General features: G+C 45.7%; 1 protein-coding gene across 10 annotated transcripts in view; it reads left to right on the top strand.

Moving 5' to 3' along the window:
* The window catches only part of magi1b (membrane associated guanylate kinase, WW and PDZ domain containing 1b), a 65,980-nt gene that overhangs the window by 30,468 nt on the left and 14,111 nt on the right, over nt 1-21,401 (top strand). For 6 of the 10 annotated variants that reach the window (XM_029827548.1, XM_029827546.1, XM_029827543.1 and 3 more), the window contains 13 exons: nt 3,991-4,110; nt 5,573-5,806; nt 7,451-7,676; nt 8,072-8,154; nt 8,592-8,627; nt 10,150-10,207; nt 10,838-10,959; nt 11,925-12,044; nt 12,693-12,878; nt 13,005-13,661; nt 18,458-18,489; nt 18,889-18,933; nt 20,489-20,735. In XM_029827548.1, the coding sequence (XP_029683408.1) occupies nt 3,991-4,110; nt 5,573-5,806; nt 7,451-7,676; nt 8,072-8,154; nt 8,592-8,627; nt 10,150-10,207; nt 10,838-10,959; nt 11,925-12,044; nt 12,693-12,878; nt 13,005-13,661; nt 18,458-18,489; nt 18,889-18,933; nt 20,489-20,735 (2,166 nt within the window). The remainder of the gene's footprint in view (nt 1-3,990; nt 4,111-5,572; nt 5,807-7,450; nt 7,677-8,071; nt 8,155-8,591; nt 8,628-10,149; nt 10,208-10,837; nt 10,960-11,924; nt 12,045-12,692; nt 12,879-13,004; nt 13,662-18,457; nt 18,490-18,888; nt 18,934-20,488; nt 20,736-21,401) is intronic. The other 4 variants (XM_029827545.1, XM_011614156.2, XM_029827547.1 and 1 more) reach the window with 4 other exon arrangements.

Genomic DNA, 21,401 nt, shown 5'->3' with positions numbered 1-21,401 from the left:
GTTTTGGCTCCTGTCTGTTGACGCGTGTCGTGGGAACCAGATTATTGAGATCCTCTGACTGAATATCAGTGTCCTGAGCTCGTGTATCTATTATTCAACCATTTTCTTTCTTAAAAAAATTAAATAAACGGAGCGTTTTTGTAGGCGTTTGTGTCACATGACCAAGTGTCCCAGTGTTTGACTACCTGTGTTTTCCTAAGAGCCAGATGAACACGTTTGTATCATCTCTTGCCCTCACGTAATAAATAATTGCTGGATAAACGAGCCAACAGACTCAGTATGAGACTTGTCCTTTACACCTGCCGTAAAATAAAAATGGGAACGCCGCTGACAGAAAGAGCTGCCGTTTGCTCACAATCCCAAAATCTGTGTGACGATTCAGATTAGGCACGCGCCAACGCCAGGGATCCACCTTCCCAATCTAATCTGTTGTTGCCGTTATGTCGTCTGACCTGATGCAGTGATGGATTAGATCTTTTAATTGTGTTTTCCCGATGAACATTTTCAGTTCCGGGCGACGACAAAGTCACTATTTTCCAGCTGCTGTTACTTTCAACACCCTCCGGGCCCTCCTCTCCGTAATCTCCATGAACTAATCAGCATATCTGTCTGTGTACAGTACATTCTCTCTGGCTGCTTGAAGGAAGTCGGCTGTGGGTGGAGCCATTTTAGCATACGCCACAGGTCTTTGGAGTTCTTGGTTACAAACCGGGTCACTTTCCCAGATGGAAGCGAGGAAACGCCTCTTCCTTTGTTTTCGCCACATCGTGGGGCTTTACCACTACGCCTTTCTGCTCATCACATAACAGACGGGATCACCACTGAAGTCTGCTCATGCCCTTCTTGTAAATGCAAGAGGAAGAATTGTAGAGGTAACTGCTTTAACTGGTCCCACAGTGAAGCTCAAGGCTGTCCCGACGCCGGTCCTGAAGCGGCCAGACCGCCATGTACAGCCTCCTGTCTCTGAAGCTCTGTTCCTGTTTCGGAGTCCGCAAAAAGAGGAAGAAACCCGGTACGAACATGAAAGAGGTGGTGGAGTCTGGATCGCTGGCAGCTTTTAAAATCAAGAAATCCGTGAGGTTCGGACAAGACGGTGACGTACCGAAGAGGGTGAACCCAACGCCACGTCTTCGACCCAGAGCCGGCGGAGGAGTCGCCAGGGACACCCTGGATCTGGGCCACGAACCCAGCAGCACCCAAGTGGAGTCCAACCGTGTCCTGCAGGGAGGGATCAAATGTAGGTCACGGCTAAAATGCAAGGACAGGCCTGAGGGACGCGTGGACCCGAGCTGCTGCGTGGCTCTGGGGAAGTGCAAGCGTATGAAATAAACAGATTTTTCACACGTGGTTATTTTTAGTAGCCGGGATGAGTCCGTGCGTGCCGGTACGGGACGCTTTCAGGCTGTTTTGATGCCACTGAGTGAAAGCAGCGCCGGCTCGCTTTTAATTTCACATATTCCCGTCTGCCACATAAAGTCACGCTTCTTTCCTGGCTGTACCCAGTCCTCCTGCTCCCAGACCTTAATTTACCTCTGTCTCAATCAATGAGTGGAACACATTTTATTATGTTTCATGCCTCAGCAAACAATGCAGCCATTTTAGTGTTTGTTGTGTTTATGTGTGTCTCGGCGTCACCCTCTCCCAGCCCGTCCTGCCACTACAAGGGCACATGCACCCCTAAAATAGTCTGCCATTAATTAAATATAGATGACTTGCTTGGATTTGTCTGCCAAGTAGTGTAGTGCTCAAACAGAAGAAGGTTCTGTACGCTGAGGACATGTTCCACTGTTCAGACTTACACCCTTTCTAGATTTTTATCATTTGGTTTCTGGCTGAAATTATTGGCTGTTTCTGTAAACAAGCGTCGCTCTAGTCACCGTCGGGCGATGCGATGCTTGAATATCAACCTTAAGCAGCAAAGCTGGCCCGTTCCAGGCCGCGCCAGGCCAAAACGACAGGTTGCCATTTGTTATCGATCCCAAAAACTGATTGACAGCTCATGCAAACACGGGCCAAGGTCACAGCGATGGCGGCGGCGGCGGGCTGATGTCGCATATTGATTGTGGTTTGAAAGACATCGCGGGGTAAATGGATGCTCTGTTGTTGTTCGGCTCAGTGCGGCAGGAGTGTCGGGTTGATCAGCGGCAATGAGGTCACGCCAAAGGTGTTCATTTGATTCTTTCAATTTAAATTCGGACCAACATAAAAGGTGTAGGACCAGCTAACCTGGGACTGTTACCGTCCTGCTCACCACATGAATCTGGCCCTGATCCTGGCTCTCCAGGGTCTTGCAAGTCCTCGCCAAGTGTCCGTGAACGGTCACAAGATAATGAAGGTAGCAGACATTCGTTTCTCAGGTCTTATGAAGACAGCACTCTCTTTTCAGTCCTGCCTCATCAGACTGGCCCAGCTTTGCTCAGTTATTTCATCTTTTTCATTACACGATACTATCTTTTTATAAAATGTTATAAACTCTGGTTTGTCCACGTAGGTTCTTATTCATCCAGGTTGTATTAATTCGTGAAGGTCAACTGGACCAGTTGACCTTCACGGTTCTTTATTTACAATGGCAGCAGTGGCGGTGAAAAACAGGGACCACATCAGCCTAACAGTCAAAAAATCAGTTCTTTTCAAGGACAGGATGTGAAGTCAGGATGTCCTCTGTCCTTGACTCACAGTTATCCCCACCTCTATTGTAAAATCCATCATAATTTGCCTGGTTTACTGGCTCAAATCTTTTTTTTCCCTGATGTTTTGTTCATGTTTTTGTGAGCTGGTTCACCAACAGTTTGACTGTCGTTGGACACCAATGGGACTCGCTGTTTGGCTGGAAATTCTTTATTTTATATTGTTGTGGGACAATCTGGTAGCATCAAATAGCATTTAGCAGTTAGCTCAAACCTGATGAAACTCTGTTCTCATCAGAGGGACTGTGAACTTCCAGTGAAGTCCCGGGTTATTCATCAGTTGGCACGCTACAGTAAAATTCTTCTGCATTTTTACAGTTGAGTGCATGTTCTCATGTTCTACTGAGGCAGAAGCTCCCAGCATTTTACACTCCAGCCCCGTATGACTGCCAATAACTTGACACTATTTTTTCATGGATTATCCTCTTGAAATGCTAATGATGAGGGTTTATTTGCTTATTTATTTTTTTGTACAATTCCCACCCACCCGTGTCAGCTAGTGTGATGAAGCTGTTAAATCAACCTATGTTTGATGTACACCCACCCTCTCAGCACGTCTCTGAAGCAGCCTTGCACATGCCAGGCACCGGATCAGGGTAACCTTTAGCCGCAGTACTATCGTTATTGTTTCTTTTTTGTCCTTCTCATTTTTCTTTTTGCTTTTTAAAATCATTGTCCAAACTGATGCAGGGATGTTGGCGGAAGTGTCTCTGTATGATTCCACTCTATATCTTTGTTTTACAGCTTGGTCAATGGAGCTGTGTGGGGAGGGGGTTGGAATTAATCAGGCCCATAGCATTGACTGTGTCTCATCCCTGAGTCTTAGCCAAGACTCTGCTTTTCCATCCTTTTTGAAACACTGGTCACAATTCTACTTCCTATTTGGCTTTTTCAAGAGCAGCAGTGTATAAATGGAGTGAATCAATGGGGACTTCTGTGTTGGAAATGAACGGGCTGAATGGACGGGCTGGCTAAGGACTCCCCAAGGTCGTTGTGGTGTAGAACACTCGCGGATGGGACCCGTTGGATCTTTGCTCGGTAGGCTTCAGGGAGGATGTGTCTTGGGCATGTTGAGTGACCAGTTTGGAAGTTTATGATCGCTTTCCTCAGGAGAAAAGTTTTAGCAGATTTTTTGTGTTGTTTCAAATGGGGAGAAGCTGCCTTGCTCTGCAGTGGCAACATGAAGTGTGCGGTCATGTGGCGGTTAAACTGGTACAAGTGTTACACAATAACTTCAACCCACATTTCTTGTTGTTAATTGCAGCAGAGCATGCTAACTGTCCTCCCGTCCCCCCTCTTCTAGGTACAACCCGTGCCCCTCGCGAAGGAGAGGTTCCAGGCGTAGACTACAATTTTCTCTCGGTGGAAGACTTCTTCAAGTTGGAAAACAGTGGGACCCTATTAGAGATCGGAACATATGAAGGTAAATTAGACAATTTATTGGAAATGTTTTGGTGTAATTAATGTAATTACCTGACCATGTCTCAGTCCCCCTCACTGCAACGTGCTCCCTCCTGGTCTCCACATCGCCTCCACAAATGCAGTTAATGTCCAGCTGGTATCAGCAAATATATACTAAGTTTTTATATACTGACGCGGTGTCAGCATATGGGAGAGAGCAGACTTATGGGCCGATGGATTTGTGCAAACATGCACGAAGAGGTGAATTTGATGGGCTTGTCCTGCCTGGAATGGAAACCCGTTCTGTAACACTGCCTCGGTCGTGTTCTGTTATGGATCACGACTACACTTTCCCGCACTCGCATACCAAAATAATGAAAAATTCCAATCTGCCCTGCTTGTTGTTGAACATCAGTGGAAACATTTTTGGTCAGTATACAGGCTTAGAAAGACAGTACTGAAGTATTAAAGAAAACCAATAAACTAAGACTTCAATCACAGCAGAAGCAGTTCCCAGTGTCATTAGCTAATGTTAGTTTGTGGGGTATTCTTATGCTGTTACCTTTTATGTATGTTTTGGTTTTGATAGGGTTCATTTGTGTTAGTCAGGACTATTCATGGTTACATGGCATTTTTGTCCTGCTTCATCCTTCATTTTGTTCCAAATAACTCTGTGTTACAGTCCTGGCAGTGCTTTGGGTTCTTTAAGTTGTTCCTCTCAAGGTTCTGCTCATTCTACCCTCCTCATGTGTTATGAGTTAACACACCGACTCCCTATAGTTCCTGTTCACTTTGGTTAGATTTGATGCTGTAGAAATGGGCTGATTGAGGGTGGAGCCTCACTTGTGGATCAGCTGGTGGGTGTTAGATTAAAAATGTCGACGCTTCTCAAATGATGTCACCGGTGCGAGATGGCAGAGCTCCTATGCATCACAGTTTTCTAGCGTTCCTCTTGGAGATGTGGAGATTCAACCTCCATCTGTTTTGTCAGCAGAGCTGCGTGAAGTGTGAGGTTACTGGAACAGTCCCAGCGAAACACAACAGCCGTTATAACGTCACTTATGCTTTCCCTGCTTTGATGCGCCAACACGGCTGCGCTTAAACGTAGGCTTCCAGTTCATTATTTAATTTGCATTTGACCGTCTGGGGTTCAGATTGTCTCCTTCCCGGCTTCCTTATTTTCAGATTGTCACTGAAACGTGCCGCCGGCACCGCTAAAACAATAAAACTGTCTAAGTGGTTGCTGATTGTGCAATAAAGCTCCTAGTAGCTTGAAAAAAAAAAACATTCACGCTTATTTGGGTCAGAGAAGAAAGAAATTTAGATTTGTCCCAAACAAAGCCAGCCTTCTGATTTGCATACAAAGGGGAAAAGAAACCCTCCTCAGCACAGACAAAACTATCTGACCACCCCTCCTCTCCAACCCCCTTCCTAAAATGCACTTCTTTTCTCTGACCACCCCTCCCCCCTTCTTTGTTACCTAGGTAACTATTATGGGACGCCCCGGCCACCGGTGCAGCCCCCCGGTGGGAAAGTGATCAGTAGCGGTGGTGATGCCCCACTGCCAGACGGGCTCAGTGGTAGCCTCCCGGGCTCGCAGCACTCCACTCCTCGACGCAGCAAGTCCTACAATGACATGCAAAATGCTGGAATAGGACCTGGAGAGCAGCAGCAGGAGGACGACGAGGACCTCCCTGACATGAACAGTAGCTTTACAGGTACGTGTGAGCGACTGGTGCTTTTGGAAAGAAGCTAAAGGTCATTAGAGATCACTGCAGCTGATGCACGCGGGTGTTTACTGGTGATGGCTGCTTGTTGTCAACTTTTCTACAGAAATAAGCATCATTTGTACAGGGAATTTTGTCATTATTGCTTATTATTATGTTACTCACTACTATCAGTGTTATTCTATATAGTTGAAGTAGTATCAGGTGTTTAGATGATAAAAAAGCATCCAGATCTTGTTGAAGACCAGGACCGTCCCAACCACTGCTGGCACACATCACTTGGGAGGAGCGGCTTCATTCCGGTGACCGTTGTCTTCCAACTCTTTTTTTATTTTATTTTTTATTTTAAGCTTTAAACTCAAAACAGCACTCGGAAACATCAGGATGAGCTAAAGTAATGCACTCTCAGAGAACACTGTTGTTTTAGTGATTCAGAGGGAAAAGCCAGGCTCCATCCGCACTAATTTGGATTTCTAAACCCACAAACTCCAGATCTGTTGAATGGATCTCTTTATTGTCTTAGTTTCGTTGTCCTAAAGCTGTGGTACTAATATACATGGTGAGGGCATAAGTCAGAAATGCTAAGAGTTGCTAATTTAAACACCCAGGCAGCCTTTGTGACCAGCTCTTGGAGAGCCATTGATTTATCAGGCCCCTGTCCTGTCACGTATGTTCAGATCAAAGCAACCGTCATCTCCCCGTTTGCACATGTGGAATGTTTGTCTGGAGGTAACATATATTTAGTTTTCCTTAACAGTAAGTTTTAAATTGTTCTGGAATTTCTATGATCTCTGCTACCCATGCAGTGGGAGTTGAGATAGTAGAATATTAAACAGGAAGAAGGGAGTGGCTGGGGAAAGTGGGTAAGTGGGATGGGGGGAGTCAGGGGGAGTCAGGGGGAGTTGAGACACTGGAGGAGTGTAAGCTCAAAATGAAGAAGTCTGGAGAAAAGGGATTTGGAGGGAGCCAGCAGCAGAGAGGAGAGAAGTCTTTGGTGTGGTGGGAATCTAAAAAAACACAAGAGCTCCTTTGATTGGTGAGTAAATGGCTTGGCTCCAGCAGCTTAGATCATACTGTACATCCTGACATGTAAAACAGCGCCATCTGGCTGCAACAAGCATGTAAGGATGACCTGGCAACTTGCGCTCAAGCCATACCAGTAGGTCAGATGTTAGCAGGAAGGATTTTTTTTAAAGTTTCCTCGACTCAGGACATTTACGGTTATAAAATCAGCAGGGGGCCGACATCCCTGCTGCACCCCCCTTGTGTGTTTACTAGGTCAGTAGGCTGTTTCCTCCATATGTCGGCAAATGGTGGGAGCAAAAGTTGTTTATTGGCCGTCTGTGGCCATGTGCGCTGCGAGGTGCCAGTCTCGCCTGAGCGTGTGAAAATGAGATAACAGGAAGTCAGGTGATTGCTTTTCAGAGGTCACACTTCTAGGTGTGAGCTGCCCAATCCGGAGTGTTTACTGAAGTGAACGTATTCGATAATACAGAGTGTATTCTGTGGAAGAATAAAAGATCTCATTGATTTCTTCTCATTCTGGGGTTTTTTGAGGATCGCTCAGGTTGGTGGGACAAATCTACTGGTTTCTGTCTGATTCACACCCGGTTCTGTTTCTTGCAAATCCAATAGGAGACTCTAGTGAATTAGACGAGATTCACCACTCAGTCCGCCCCTTCGCCCCACACCGAAGTGACCCGTCCTACCCTGGGACGACCCCCTCACCAACGGCCACCACGGAGAGCACACAGCAGACACACTCTCACCTGAGCCATCCTCCCTCAGAGGACCCGCTGGGACCTCTGCCCGATAACTGGGAGATGGCCTACACTGAGGATGGAGAGGTCTACTTTATAGAGTAAGTAGCCCTTGATGTATGGTTCACATCTGTAGCTGTTCAGTTGTTCCTCTGCATCTCTGGGTGGATGCTAACTGCTTTTCACTGGCTTTGACTCCTACACAATCATGTTAAATCTAATCTAAGATGTGCTGAGAAATGGCTGGTAACCAAACAGCAGAAAGTGCCTTTGTGCCACTCTACGGCTGTGTTTACAGCTGCAGCTATAAATAGATAGATGACCTCACTAAATTCGAACTATAAAATATGTTGCATGGGTAAGGATTATTGCTTCTCTACATCATGTAAAGAACGGCGCTTTAATTGGTGATTATACCTCACATGTGTCACAACATGCCTGTGTTTGTGAGGATTTAAGAACTTCAGGTAATTTTGGTTAAATTGTTTGTATTCAGCCACAATACAAAGACGACCTCCTGGGTAGACCCTCGGTGCCTGAACAAGCCTCAGAAACCCCTGGAAGAATGTGAAGATGATGGTATGTGCTTCATACTCAAACATTTAAAAAAAAAAAAAGCATTATTTTACATTTTTTCATAAAAATAAAAATCAGCATCAGATTTAAATTCAGTTAATTCACCACCAGTGTGGAAGTTTCATTACGGCGATGCTGACATTCCTTCGGCAGCCTTTAGGTGTCAGTGTTACGTCGCAGAACAGCTACGCTTTCAGATGTTTTTCAGAGCAAATTACCTCACAGCTTCAAGGAATTGACTGCATCATTTACGCCATTTAACTCCAATAACCAGTGCTCTTTCTAGGAAGGAGGATATGGCTTTTTGATTTCATGGATTGTTGCTAAGGCTCTGACTGCGATTAACTCATGACCACATGCAGTTCACTGGCTCACAGATGTGTTGTTTCTGCTCCCCCCCAATGATCCTGTGCCGCTGTGTGGTCCATCTCGCTGAGCAGAAGGGGTTCATACAGAAGAGCTGGACAATGACCTAGGTATGATCATTAGTTGTTTTTTTTCACACCGTCCTCCGGCCAAGGTCCCTCTTTACACTTTACACTCATCTTGTTTCTGGATTTAAAATATTCTTCCAATTGGCTGATTGAAGTGACTTGACGTGAAACAGAATATTTTACCTCACCAAAACAAAAACAACCACACACTAGATCAGCAGCAGAGTGTCATTTCACACAAGAGGGACGAGGACTGAGCCGAGGAAGATCGTTGAAATGATCATTTCCTGGCATCTGTCTGAGCCGGACGGCAACACGCCTTGCTTCGTGAGAGTCATCAACACAGTAACCAGCCTATCAGACACAGCGGTGTGGCCACATGGTCTGGATAAATGGCGCCTGGAGATGGTGTCCTGCTCCGTCATGTGCAGTAAAGGATGATATCATTCCACGAGACCAGACACGGGATGAGATCAGAGATTCTGATTCTCTTTGAGGAAAAATATTTGTGCGTGGATTGAATAAAATCTAAGGTATTCAGAGAGAAAAAAAATGTAGATTAATTGTTTAACTATATTTTCTGATTCAGAGAAGCAGCCAAATCCACAACCACATATCAGGGCAGCACAGCGGCCTTTCACTCTGTGTAGAATGGACGGTATCGTCTTGGCGGAGAGATGTAGGGAAAGAACAAAACGCCCTCTAATGAGTGAGAGGTTCCTCTCACCTTGTCAGTTGTGTTTCTAAGATCTTCGCTGTGGTTGTGGCAGCACACGCACAGGAGGAGCAGAGCTGCCGTAGCGTGAAATCGAGCAGGTGATTAAAATTTTCGTGAGGTGAAGCGGGACAGCATTCTGTTTAACGTTCCAGCTGAACACATCCGAACAATAACTCACCAGTCCCTGCTTTGTGGTTTCAACCTACGCTGCTATAAAAAAAATACCCGTTTGTTCCTTTATGTCGCCTTTATGTTGGCTGTAATCTTTAGTTCCCAGAAATCTGAAATGATTGTCGAGCGTAAATGAGCCTCTGCTGCTGGCTTTCATCACATGGACGACCTCTGCTCCTTAGACTTTATGATTGTTATCACCATCTAGTTGCTCTCAGATTGAATACAATATTTTCTTAATGTTGATATCAGCCTATAATCAATACTGCTGCACTCAGACAGAAGAAAGGCGGTGCATCTATTAATATCACTGTGAACATTGAACGTCTTCTTGTGTTCTCTTCACACCGCCATGTATTTTTCTGCTGCTGTCTCCTCACCTCCAACCCGTCCTCTCCTCCAACACCTTTCCATTTCTCTCACCTGCTTTCTTCTGTCCATCACTCTTTGCACCCCGCCCCCATCTCTGCCCAGCGGGGTCGCACTGCGTTGTCTCTCATCTGACATGTTGAAATGTCAGCATCATGTGGGACCTGCAGCCCGTGAAGATGTTGACTCACTGTCGCCCTTGAGACTGACTGACAGGCAAAAAGGGGGAGACACTAACGTCATCGCCTTTAGCCTTTAATTTCCTCTGTCTAACTGTGTTTTATTCTTTCCTTTTGTCTTTTATAGAACTTCCACCAGGCTGGGAGAAGATAGATGATCCAGTGTACGGGGTCTACTATGTTGAGTAAGTGAAGAGTGCACATATGCTTACAGGCTTGCTCTTGAGTTACAGCATTTGCTCTCACTGTTCATAAGTACTTAAGGTACCACTGTTATACAGTTCTTTCACCCCCATATTGGACATCATGTCCCAAACCTGCTAATTTAGGCTTTTGTGTGTGTTTTGGGTCCACACTCATGCGCCTCTGAGCCCCTGTATTTTGGTGTTATATGTTAACTGGGGTTAAACACTGTGCCGTTTTTCCGACATATATATAAGTGCTTCCTTCAGTTACTGCTGTGGCTTTCAGGTGTAAGTTGGTGCTAATGACGTCCATCAAAGCAGCTAATCAAAACAGGACTCATTGGATATGATGTGTGATAATGTTTCAAAGAGGGCTTCATGTGTATATATAGACACGAGCTTGTGTATTTATTGCCATGTGTTCATAAAAGGTTATCATTGTTTTCTCCTCCCTTTCTTCTCCCTTCCCTCTTATACTCTCCTACTTTCTCTTTTTCCCTTCTGATATTTTCACCTTGTCCTAAATCCTATTTTCTATGCTTACTTTGTTACCTATTAATAACTCCTCCCACCCTTTGCCCTTCATTTCTGCCCCATGTTAACCTCGTCCCTCCCACCACCATCCCAAAGTCACATCAACAGGAAGACCCAGTATGAGAACCCAGTTTTGGAGGCTAAGAGGCGCAGACAGCTGGAACAGCAGCCTCAGCCCCAAAGCCAGCAGCCACCTGAAGGTGAGCGCTACATCCGAGGTTCGTTCACAAGCCCCCGCCAAGGGCGCCATTTCCTTTCCTTCTATTCATGTTTGTGAATGAGTTGTCTGTGTATGCGAAAGTGAGTTTGTATCAACAGTTGCTCGTATGCTTGCTGCTGCTTTATAATTTGCTAAGCTCTCTTCCATAACAGCATAACTATTATTTATGGCTCTGCAGCCTTTAATGAAGTCAGTTTCTGTTTTCATGCCTAGCTTTTAGGTTCATATCCCACTGATCATTATCTGTAAAGCTGAGAAGAGTCATTTACTCGCTGGTCACTCGGGGAAGCGTTAATAATATAAACATTGATGACTCGGCTTGCAAAGTTGCCAAAATCGACTGGTAGTTTGAGGTTGCTCCTACTTCCTGTCATACACCTTGTTGCTTGCAGGGCGGCCATCCGAAAGATTAATAGTAAATGCACGCGGGCTCTCACAGGAATTCTCCTACCTTGCTCCACCTTCTGCTATTTCAGCAGAAATCATTCGCAGCCGGTCAATTTCCTGCTGACATTTCCCGTCTGCTCAATCTCTTAACAAAAACAACTTGATATTCGAGCCATTTTCAGCCATTTCCCTCTTTGCATCGATTCTGAATCTCTGATAGGAATATTGATGTCGGGACAAAGTGATTGATCATAACTTAGTGGCTAGACTAACAGACTATGTTAGACTTTTTAGACATGCAGCTCTATTTATATTTATCAAAAGAAGGTAAAATAGTGCTGGAAGCTTTAGGACACAACTTGTGGAACCTAAAATTAATATCAGCCTCCTGTAATAGAAGCAAGAACCTACATATGTTGGTCTTCACGTCTAGTTATGCAACTGTTGCAATTTCACTTAATATTTAACTGTGACCATAGAACACCTTGAGTTTTTCCTGAATGCACCGGACAGGGTGTTGTCCTGCTCTGCACCAGTTTAGACTCCATCTAGAGAATGTGGGTTTTGCTCTTGCAGAATGGATCGAGGACTCTGCATTGGCAGGGGCTCCGCTCGCCAGCTATGCTGCCACCCAGCAGGAGACCTACAGGGACCCTCAGACCGGACCTACAGTCCCCAGCGCGATGGGACAAAAACGTGAGTTTTTTCCGTATGCTTGCTGTTATCTGCAACATCCTGTGGGCTAGTACCACACCTTACTGAATCCCTCTTGTTATAATTTGCTATCCTGATTCAGCACTATGCCCACCCACAGATGTGTTGCTTTTAGCCAACCCTGTGAATTTTCTGTTTGCCAGCATCTTTTATACCAGCTTATTTAGCACAACAGGCACAATATTTACTGTTTTACCCAATTTTCTCCTCTTGCCTGTATTTTATTGCCCAAATTTACAGCCAGGCCATGCAAAAATCTTGTTTCTTGGCCCTTTCTACATTTGCTATTCATGTATCAATGTTGATATTGTGTGTACAAGATGCAAATTTGTCTTAAAGTGATGTTAATTGTGCTGCTCTCATTCTATGCTGTGAAGGCAGAAGGTGAGACAAGTGAAGTGATTCATTTAGTATTGTTCATCATTTCATCCTTTCTTCTTGTTAACAGGGGAGCGAAAGCCAGATCAGTAAAAAAAAAAGCCTGAATAATTGGGTTTTAACTTCAGCGTTGAGTCATTCTTGTGTCTCTTCCAGAGGCTTAAAGTGCTGGAATGATAGTGGAGTCGATGAATAGAAGCAGATTGTATTTCACCTGTGGAGCGATTCAAATAAACTCTGCTTTGGATTTAGGAGGGAAGCCATTTTTCACTCGGAACCGATCCGAGTTGAAGGGAACCTTTATCAACACCAAGCTGAAAAAGAGTCGCCGCGGGTTTGGTTTCACGGTCGTGGGCGGTGACGAGCCAGACGAGTTCCTGCAGATCAAGAGCCTGGTCCTTGATGGACCTGCCGCTTTAGATGGCAAAATGGAGACAGGTTGGTGATGAAGAGATGCTGGTTTTTAGTGTCATTTGATATGCACAGCAGGTGAATCAATAAATACTGACAAAGGACTTCCTGACAGCTAAAAATAACACCACACCACTTCTCTCCTCCTTTAAGGTGACGTGATTGTGAGTGTCAATGACACGTGTGTACTTGGATACACTCATGCCCAAGTTGTGAAGATCTTCCAGTCTATTCCAATCGGTTCCATGGTCAACTTGGAGTTGTGCCGTGGCTACCCTCTCCCCTTTGACCCCGATGATCCCAACACCAGCTTGGTTACCTCTGTTGCCATTCTTGAGAACAAAGACCCCATCATCGTCAATGGCCAGGAAGCCCCCAACAGCTACGACTCGCCGTCCAACCACGGCAGTCAGAACAACAATAGTTCCAGCAATGGAGGCGCGCCCCTCAATGGTCTCCCTCGGCCCTGTAGCCCCTCTGTGGAGGTGGCTTCTGACACCTCTTCACAACACGGCTACCCCAGTGACGTGGTCACCTTGGCATCGTCCATCGCGACACAACCAGAGCTGATCACCGTTCACATGGAGAAAGGAGAGAAGGGTTTCGGCTTCACCATCGCAGACAGCCCTGGAGGTGGGGGCCAGAGAGTCAAGCAGATAGTGGACTACCCACGGTGTCGTGGCCTAAAGGAGGGCGACATAATCGTGGAGGTGAACAAGAGAAATGTGCAAAGCATGTCTCACAATGAGGTGGTCAACCTGCTGAGCAAGTGTTCCAAAGGCAGCGAGGTCACCATGCTCGTGCAGAGAGGTGAGTGCAGGCCGACCGGGCTTCATGTCCCCTGTAATTATGTGTGATGAGAAGAGCGAGAGATGCTGATAAAGAGGCGTCGGGTCATCTGAACGTCTGTGCTGTTGTGCTGCATTATGATTGATGTCGCCTAGAAAATCAACATAAAAGATTGGATTTTGGTATTTGTCCTCCCATCCCTGCAAACCTGATTGGAATAAGGCCATAGCCGTCTGGAAAGCCTTTTTAGTCTGCTTTTCTGGCTTTCTATCCAGCTTGCTTTTTGAAAAACAGACACTCTGAGGCCCTCCCCGCCATTGTCTTTGTTAATGAGGCGTATTTCATCATTGTGCCAGAATACACAGGTCTAGAAAGTCTAATTATGAGCAGGGACATAATGGGAAGATAAGACTGCTTGAGCAGGGCCTGTGCAAATGCAATGATTGGTCTTTGACATCCTAAGAACGCGGATGAGATAGAAGGAATGCTTCTGAGATAAAAGATAAAGCTACAGACAGGAGGAGAGCTGCTGTCTTGTGAGTGGAGCCATTTGGGCCAGAATTTGTGCAATAATGATTCAGTCCATTGAGCCCAGTCATGTCTTCATTATTATGGTGCTTAAGATCTTCAGCAGGTGGTTGTAAGGGTAACACAGTCAAGGACTTTGCACCTCCTGGCAGACTGATTTGAGTGTGTCAACTTTACTCTACCGTTACGCCCTTGTTTTTAATACTTGGTGAATCATGTCCATGTCACACTCAACATCATCACATTCACCCAGGAGCATCACACAAAAGGTGATGGCGCACTGGCACACTGATGAATGAGGTCACATCCACTAGGACGTACTGTAAATGAACGTGCTGGTGCCGTAATTGCCCACTGATTCGCCTGCACTTTTCACTGAGTTCTCACTACAGCACACTCTGCCATTTAGTGTAGGACAGTGGTAATTGGGAGTCCTTTTCATGTGTTCTCTCTACTCTCACTCCACTTCCTTCAGGAAACTTAGCAAACACAATTTATGCAGACATTTGCATTCCAACAAACATTTTCAGTGTCTTTCTCAAACATGATGAGCCGTGTATCCAATTAGAGATTTACAGCAGCCGTGCTCCTAATTGGTGGAGCACCACAACTCCAACCAAGCTCCATTTCCTGCTTTCCTTTTAAATTCCATGCAGCTACCGCACTCATGCGTGGTACACGTGCTACCATATTTCTAAAGGAAGCCTTTGTGTGTGGGGTCTACAATGCACTCAACATGTTGGGATTAATGGTGGCAATGGGGTTGGGGACTAAAGCCAGTGTAATAATACACATTCGGTCCAGTAATTGAGTGCCAACTGCAATTTAAGTTCTCTTTCATTCCCGAGCGGCTCTGGCAATCAGGAACAATGACATAGAACCTTGGTAATGTCTGTAACTCTCAATTTACTGTTTATAAGCAAGTAGTTATGATTCATTTCATCGATCAAGCCCGCGTTTTTTTTAACATTGTGTTTCATCTGTCTAATTACGCTGCAATGATGTGCTCATTACCCCTGCCTGCCTTATTCTGCCCCCACTGACTCTGACTTAACTTACAGCTTACAGCTTTGTTTCCCTTTTTCTTTTTGCCTGTTTGTGACCTGCCACACCAGCGGCAGTTAATGCAAGGGAATTTACATTTGGCTGCAGCGAAAGCCTGCTAGCAGTGAGTGGGAAGTTGAAGGAAAGCTTGCTGCGGTGGGTGAATGCAGAGGGAATGGAAGGATATCAGAGGATCAGGGCAAAGATAAAAGAGTGCAGAGATGCCTGTGATATTCTGCCTCCGTCCTTCCAACTTTATCTTTTCCTCACTCTCAACACATCTCATAATTCATCAAGGTGTCACGTTGGCGGCCACTAAGCAATCAGGTGCCGCACCTCACTGTGAGAAATGGACCTTTTCTTTTATTCTAAAAGGACAGTGTAAAATGTTTTGTTTTTCTTTCTTTTTTATATTTCCTGTTGATTAACTTTGTTTTTTCCTTTTAAATTGATCAGAAAAACGTGTCAGTGGCCGCTCCAAGCCAGCTGACATCAGCCTCAGCAGGGTGGATTATCTGCTTTACCAATTTGGTCTGATTGTTGCTAATGCATTCTAAGAGATTTTCCACCATTTGTGGCCGTCCACCTTTAAGACAATAAAGCACAAAAAGGAAGGTCACCACACAGGATAGCTTTTATCGACATTATACTGAGCAAGTCATGTGACAGTTTGTAAATACTTCGTGTCAAAAAGTACTCCGAAGATCAGTGTTCTTTCAGGACACACCCCGACAAGCAATTATATGAATTCATACAACACGTAAACAGACCTTAAGAGTCAGCGTCAGCTACGTGCACGCTCGTGAGGCCTGTAGAAGTGGACAGGCTCGTTTAGACCCATTAGAAAGAGATGAAATTGATGATAGCTCCCTGCACCGACAAAAGCAGGAAATTAATTCACTCTATAGGCAGGAAGCAATGTTTTTTGCCTGCTTTGCATTAAAATTCTGCTGAGTGCACGTTCCACAACGAACCGCACTGCTTTCCTGGAGAAAAATGATGGAGGGGCGTCTGCCTGTGAGTCGCCAGTGATTCAACTCATTTCTGACACCTTACATCCTTCATCTGATTGTTGCGCCATATGAGGTGTGAACCCGCTCCTCTCCTACGCTCCACCCTGGTCTCCCACGTCTTCATGATGCACTAGTAAATACCCACTATTGCACCATCCTTTGTTTCTATGACAATACTCTGCAGATAATCTGCACTGGGGTCTGCTCTGTGTATTGAGTGGGAGGTCTCTCACCCCTGCCACCACAAGGAAGGAAGGAAGAAAAGCATTACTAGATTCTCTTTGTTTCGCTGAAGACATGTTGTAGTGTTTTTTGGGTTAAGGTGAGTCCATGGAGGCTGTCCTGTCCCCATGGCCAATGTGACAGATACACAGGCCTGACTGTGACTGCGGACGGACTTCGGAATGTGCTTGGTGATTGCTTCTATTTAGCGAGTGTTGTGCGCTCAAGTTTTTGAACTTTAGGTCTGAATTTGAGTCTTCCATGGCCACATCCGTGCTGGTGCTGAGTTGATTAGTCATTCATTATCGAGTGGCAGGTTAAAAGGAGTCTAAAGGTCAAAAAGTGCAAAAATCCTATTGCTCCCATGAGCAGTGGGTTTTATTTATGCTGCGTGGGAAGAGAGACCATCCTTAGAGATATTAGCAGACGGCAACTCCGACAAATCAGCTGCCGTGAATAGATGAATGATAATCAAACATCGGTCTGACGTTTTCAATGCCTGCACACTTAACCTAGAGAGACTCACTCCGCAATGACAGCATATGTTCGGAGGATGGTCGCAGACTGCTGAATAAAAGATTCCAATTGATGGGGGAAAAAAAGTGAAAATGGGGAGCAGCGAGAGGGGATGAGCAGAGGAAGGAAGGGGAAAGAGCTGTGGATGCAACACAGTCGGAGCTGTCAGTCATGAATAAACCCAGATGTCTGAGAGATAAAGCAGATGAGAGTGAGTGCATGTGTAAGATCTTATCCTCTCTGCTTCCCTAAAGGATCGACACACAGCACTGTCCCATTTTCTCAGATCAGACGGTGTCAATTCTCTACGCTGCTTTACATTTCTTACACGTCTCCTGTGTATCAGAGGTGTATCTATGTGTGGTTCTCAACATTTAATTTGAAATTTTATACAACCAAACACACGCCTCTCCTTGTGCTTGTCTCCTGTTTTATGCATTCATTCACTGTTTCTGTACAATGTAATCATCTGGAGGGAGATAAGAGGGGGCAGGGCAGCGAGCGCCTTAATGAGCAGTTGTCTGTCCTTATGCTCATCTGTTGTGAGAAGTCTGTGTTTGCTGTGATTTTTTCCGACAACTACTCGCAGTTCCACGCCAACCGTAAGCACAGAGGTTCGATTTCCTTCAGCGGCGCACCCGATCCACGTCCGTGGGCGAGCGTCTGCGTCCGTCTGTGCAAGCGCTGACAGCTGCATGGATGTTTACCAGTGTGTAGGGGTGGGAGAAAGACCGAGATGGAAAGGAGAGAGGAGTGGAGAGGGAGGGTGTTGATCATGAGGGGAGAAAGAAAGGGAGGGAGGGCAGTGTGCAGCGAGGTGAGAGAGCGAGCGAGGAAAAAAAGAAAAGGCGGCAGGAAAGAGAGGCGAGGAGGACACAGCCACTGCCTATAGATGCTGGAGGCTTCGGCAGCGGAGCGCCGCGCTCAGCGGACACAGGAAGATGGTCTCAGTAAGGGGGGAACTGACGGTTGCCTATAATTTAATGTTCAGTATCTTGGACTCCTTCTCCATGGGTAATGCTACAGCCAGGAACTCCAGAGCACCGCTTCCTTTTCTCCTTTTTTCTCCCTCTATCTATTATCCTGCCTTATTACTCTTACCGCGCACTCACGTCCATCAGACGCGCTCTCACTCACCCGTGGGCGTGCGATCTCGTCGGTTAGCCAGGGTCTAGCGAGTGCATGGTTCGCCCTCAGGGCTGGACCCAATCTTCCGCTGCACCAGTCAAGGCGAGCGTTGTCCGCGGCAGTGATGCAGATAGATAGCGCTGCCTACACCCCCCCCCCTCCTCCCCTACTCTTTCCTGAAACGCGAGCAGGGGAGCCAAACAGAGACGCGCACGGATAGGAAGGAGTTGAAGATGAGCTAAATGAGTGCTATTGTGGCATTGTTTTGGAGTCTGAGTTCTTTTTTCTTTTTTTTAATTCTTTGTGGAAATTATCTGTAAAAAGAAGTGTTTGATAACCCCCTTCTCTTTCTCTTTGGCTTCACAGGGGTGGCAACTGCAAAGAAGAGCCCAAAACTGGTAAATATACATCGTCTATCTTTCTCTTCCGTCGTGCACCGAGTCTCCAACTTCATTGTGGCTGCATCTGTTTTTTTCCTGCCTTCCTTCATGTCCTTCTTTGGTGTGTCTAATGGAACTTGTGCTGGTGTTGTAGGTCTGTTTGCAGACATTAGGGCGCTCCGTTGTGTGTTGGGGTGGATCTCTTTACCTTTACGTCAGTGCCCCCTCCTCATCTGTGGCAGGGGCGTAAGAGGCTTTGATGCACGCTGTGAGCCGGGCTGCTAACAGACTAATGATCTCATTGCGCCGGGCGATCCCAGCTGGGAGACGGTCTCATCCTGCTCATACATGCTGTGTCGACAGAGGGAAACAGTGTGGTTAAATCTGTGTGAATTCTTTTTGTTGTTTGTTTTACAGAATGGTTTCGACCGGGCCCCTCCGTACAGAGATTACACTCGCAGGGTATGTGATGTTGTGCAGATGGAGGGAAAGTTTGGGTGGCGGTACCGGTGCTGGGTGTGTTAGAGAATGTTGGTGGTGGTGCAGTTTTAGAACAGCAGTTATGATTGTGATTGATCAGTCCTGGTTATGGTCGAATGAACCATGTTTAAACGTGCTATCTGGTGTGATGGTGTGAGGGTTCGGATTCTGAACTGCTGAGGGAGTCCGAGGGAGCAGGGATTTGTTTTCATTCCCCTCGGACACCACCCCTCCTCCTTTGCTTCGTCCATCCCATCTTCTGTCTCCTTGATAAGTTATTGGAACAGCAGGCACTAATGCATCAGATCAATCCCAGAGCACGATGTCTACAGAAAGGTCAAATGTAACAGATCCATCAAGACACGTGTTGGAAAGGGAATCACAATTTAAACTTGCATGATTAAAACGGAAAGAAAGGCAAGTGGAAATGCCCGATTGGCTGCATCCTTCATCCAGCAGAAAGAAACGTAACTCCGAAGCGACTTAATTACCAATGCAACCCTTCTGCCTAATTTTTGCTCGTCGTTTTTTGTTTCACTGGACGACGCTGTGGGCAGACACTCATAACGCCGTCAGAACAAACGTTCCACTTGGAGCCGCGACTCTGACTTAATGTTGGCTTTAGCATCAAGCTTCTTTTATGTCTAACAGGGCTGATGAATATAAACATGAATCGCAGAGGCGTGGGAGGCTGGTTCAGGGAGTAATGACTCCGAATTTTTTGAAGACATGGCTGCACTTTGAAGGCCAAATACTTTGATATTTAAGAACAGATAAGCTGTCTGCTACCATCTCTTTTCTGGCATATTTTCATCCAGAGAATGGAGAGGTCAGATGACACGAGGAGACCAAAGCACTGTCATTTTCTCATTTTGTCTGAGAATATCCCCCTTTCATGCTTGGGCCCTGTAGCTAATCCTGCCCCTTCTTCTCCTTTAGCAACTCTTCTGCTTGAAGTCATGGGACAGATGATGACAAAACTGTAATTTAGCTTGTTGTCATATCTGCTTTCTGCTCTTCTAGCGTCACACCCCTTAAATCCTTGAGGAACCCAGGGTCAGTGTCCATTTATGGGGTGTTTTATGTTCTTGGCTTCGACAGTAAAGCCACACTTTAAATTAAAACCACACAAGTGGCTTACTACTGGTAACTCAAATGCTTTCTGAATTCTATGCTTTGTTAATAAGTTCCATTTTGTTAAACACAAGCAAAAGGCTTTGTGGAGCTTTTCCCTTCAATGACTTAATCAAAGTTTTTTCTGGAGTAAAGCAGTTGTCTAAATCACACAGCATGCGGCTGATATGGAACTTGATTACCCTGTGATTTCTGAAGGAGAAACAATATTAAATGTATTATTTAAAATTCTTCTTTGTTATATCTGAATTTTCAGCTGAATTTCAATGAATCCTCTGAAGTCTACCAAAGCTGTTTATCCCTTTCTGTCTATCCGTTCTCACCTCAGTCTCCATTTTCACAGTTGTGTGGTCAAAGTTAGACATTTTATTTTGAAATCCTGTTGATCTGCTTCTCCAAAAAGCAATTGTCAAGAAAAGACAGCCAGAACAGCTCCCAGCACAGCGTTTCCAGCCACCGGAGTATCCACACCGACTCGCCCGCACACTCATCCCTGGCAGCCCCCCTCAGCGAGAGCGTGGCTCCCCCGCCCCCGTCTCAGCCTCTGCCAAGTCTGCCAACGCAGGACTCCCCTGCAGACGGAACTATCCAGAGAAAGCCAGACCCCTTTAAGATCTGGGCCCAGTCCAGGAGCATGTATGAAAGTAGGCGTAAGTACATTATTTTTGGTGGCGGTTGGATGAGGGCTGCATGGGGCTGCCGGCTCGATGGAGACTCTTGCCGTATTTAAGTGGTACTGCACATTCTGGATCATGGTGTGGGATAAGAAATTAGTCTAATGCATGTGAGTAACTGGTTCTTCTTCTTCTTCAACCAGTGCATCAAAGGCCAAACGTTTATCTTTGCACAACATCTATGGATGTGTTAAATGTGGCACTGCTGGGTTGCCCTAGCTTTGTTCTCTCAGAAACTGGGGGGCGAAGGGGCCATTTTTTTTGCAATCCTATTATAGGTGTAGATGGAACCAAAAAGAAATATCCATGGTCACTCACGCGGGCTTTAACGCGCTTTAACACAGTGGCAACTGAGGTAGAATTGATGTTTCCTGCTGCTTCCAGTTTTTGCACCACAAACACACAAAACAACACTAAAACATCCAAGACAGTCTTATCTGTCTTGAGCTGACTGCGTTTACGTTGCCAAATGCTGCACAGTAAGCACAGATGTTCCTTCCATTAATAAGCTATTGTTGGCCTTATTGAGAGGTGGTGTTAGATGGGTGATTTGTTGAGACTGGCAGCATTGACAGACATTTACACCGACATCCTAATGAGACACATGGGCACATAATTAGCAGATAAATGGTGAAGTGTGGG

Source organism: Takifugu rubripes, chromosome 19 (genome assembly GCF_901000725.2).
Source record: "Takifugu rubripes chromosome 19, fTakRub1.2, whole genome shotgun sequence".
NCBI lineage: Eukaryota > Metazoa > Chordata > Actinopteri > Tetraodontiformes > Tetraodontidae > Takifugu > Takifugu rubripes.
Note: the sequence above shows the minus strand (reverse complement) of the source record. Positions and strands in the feature narration are given on the sequence as shown.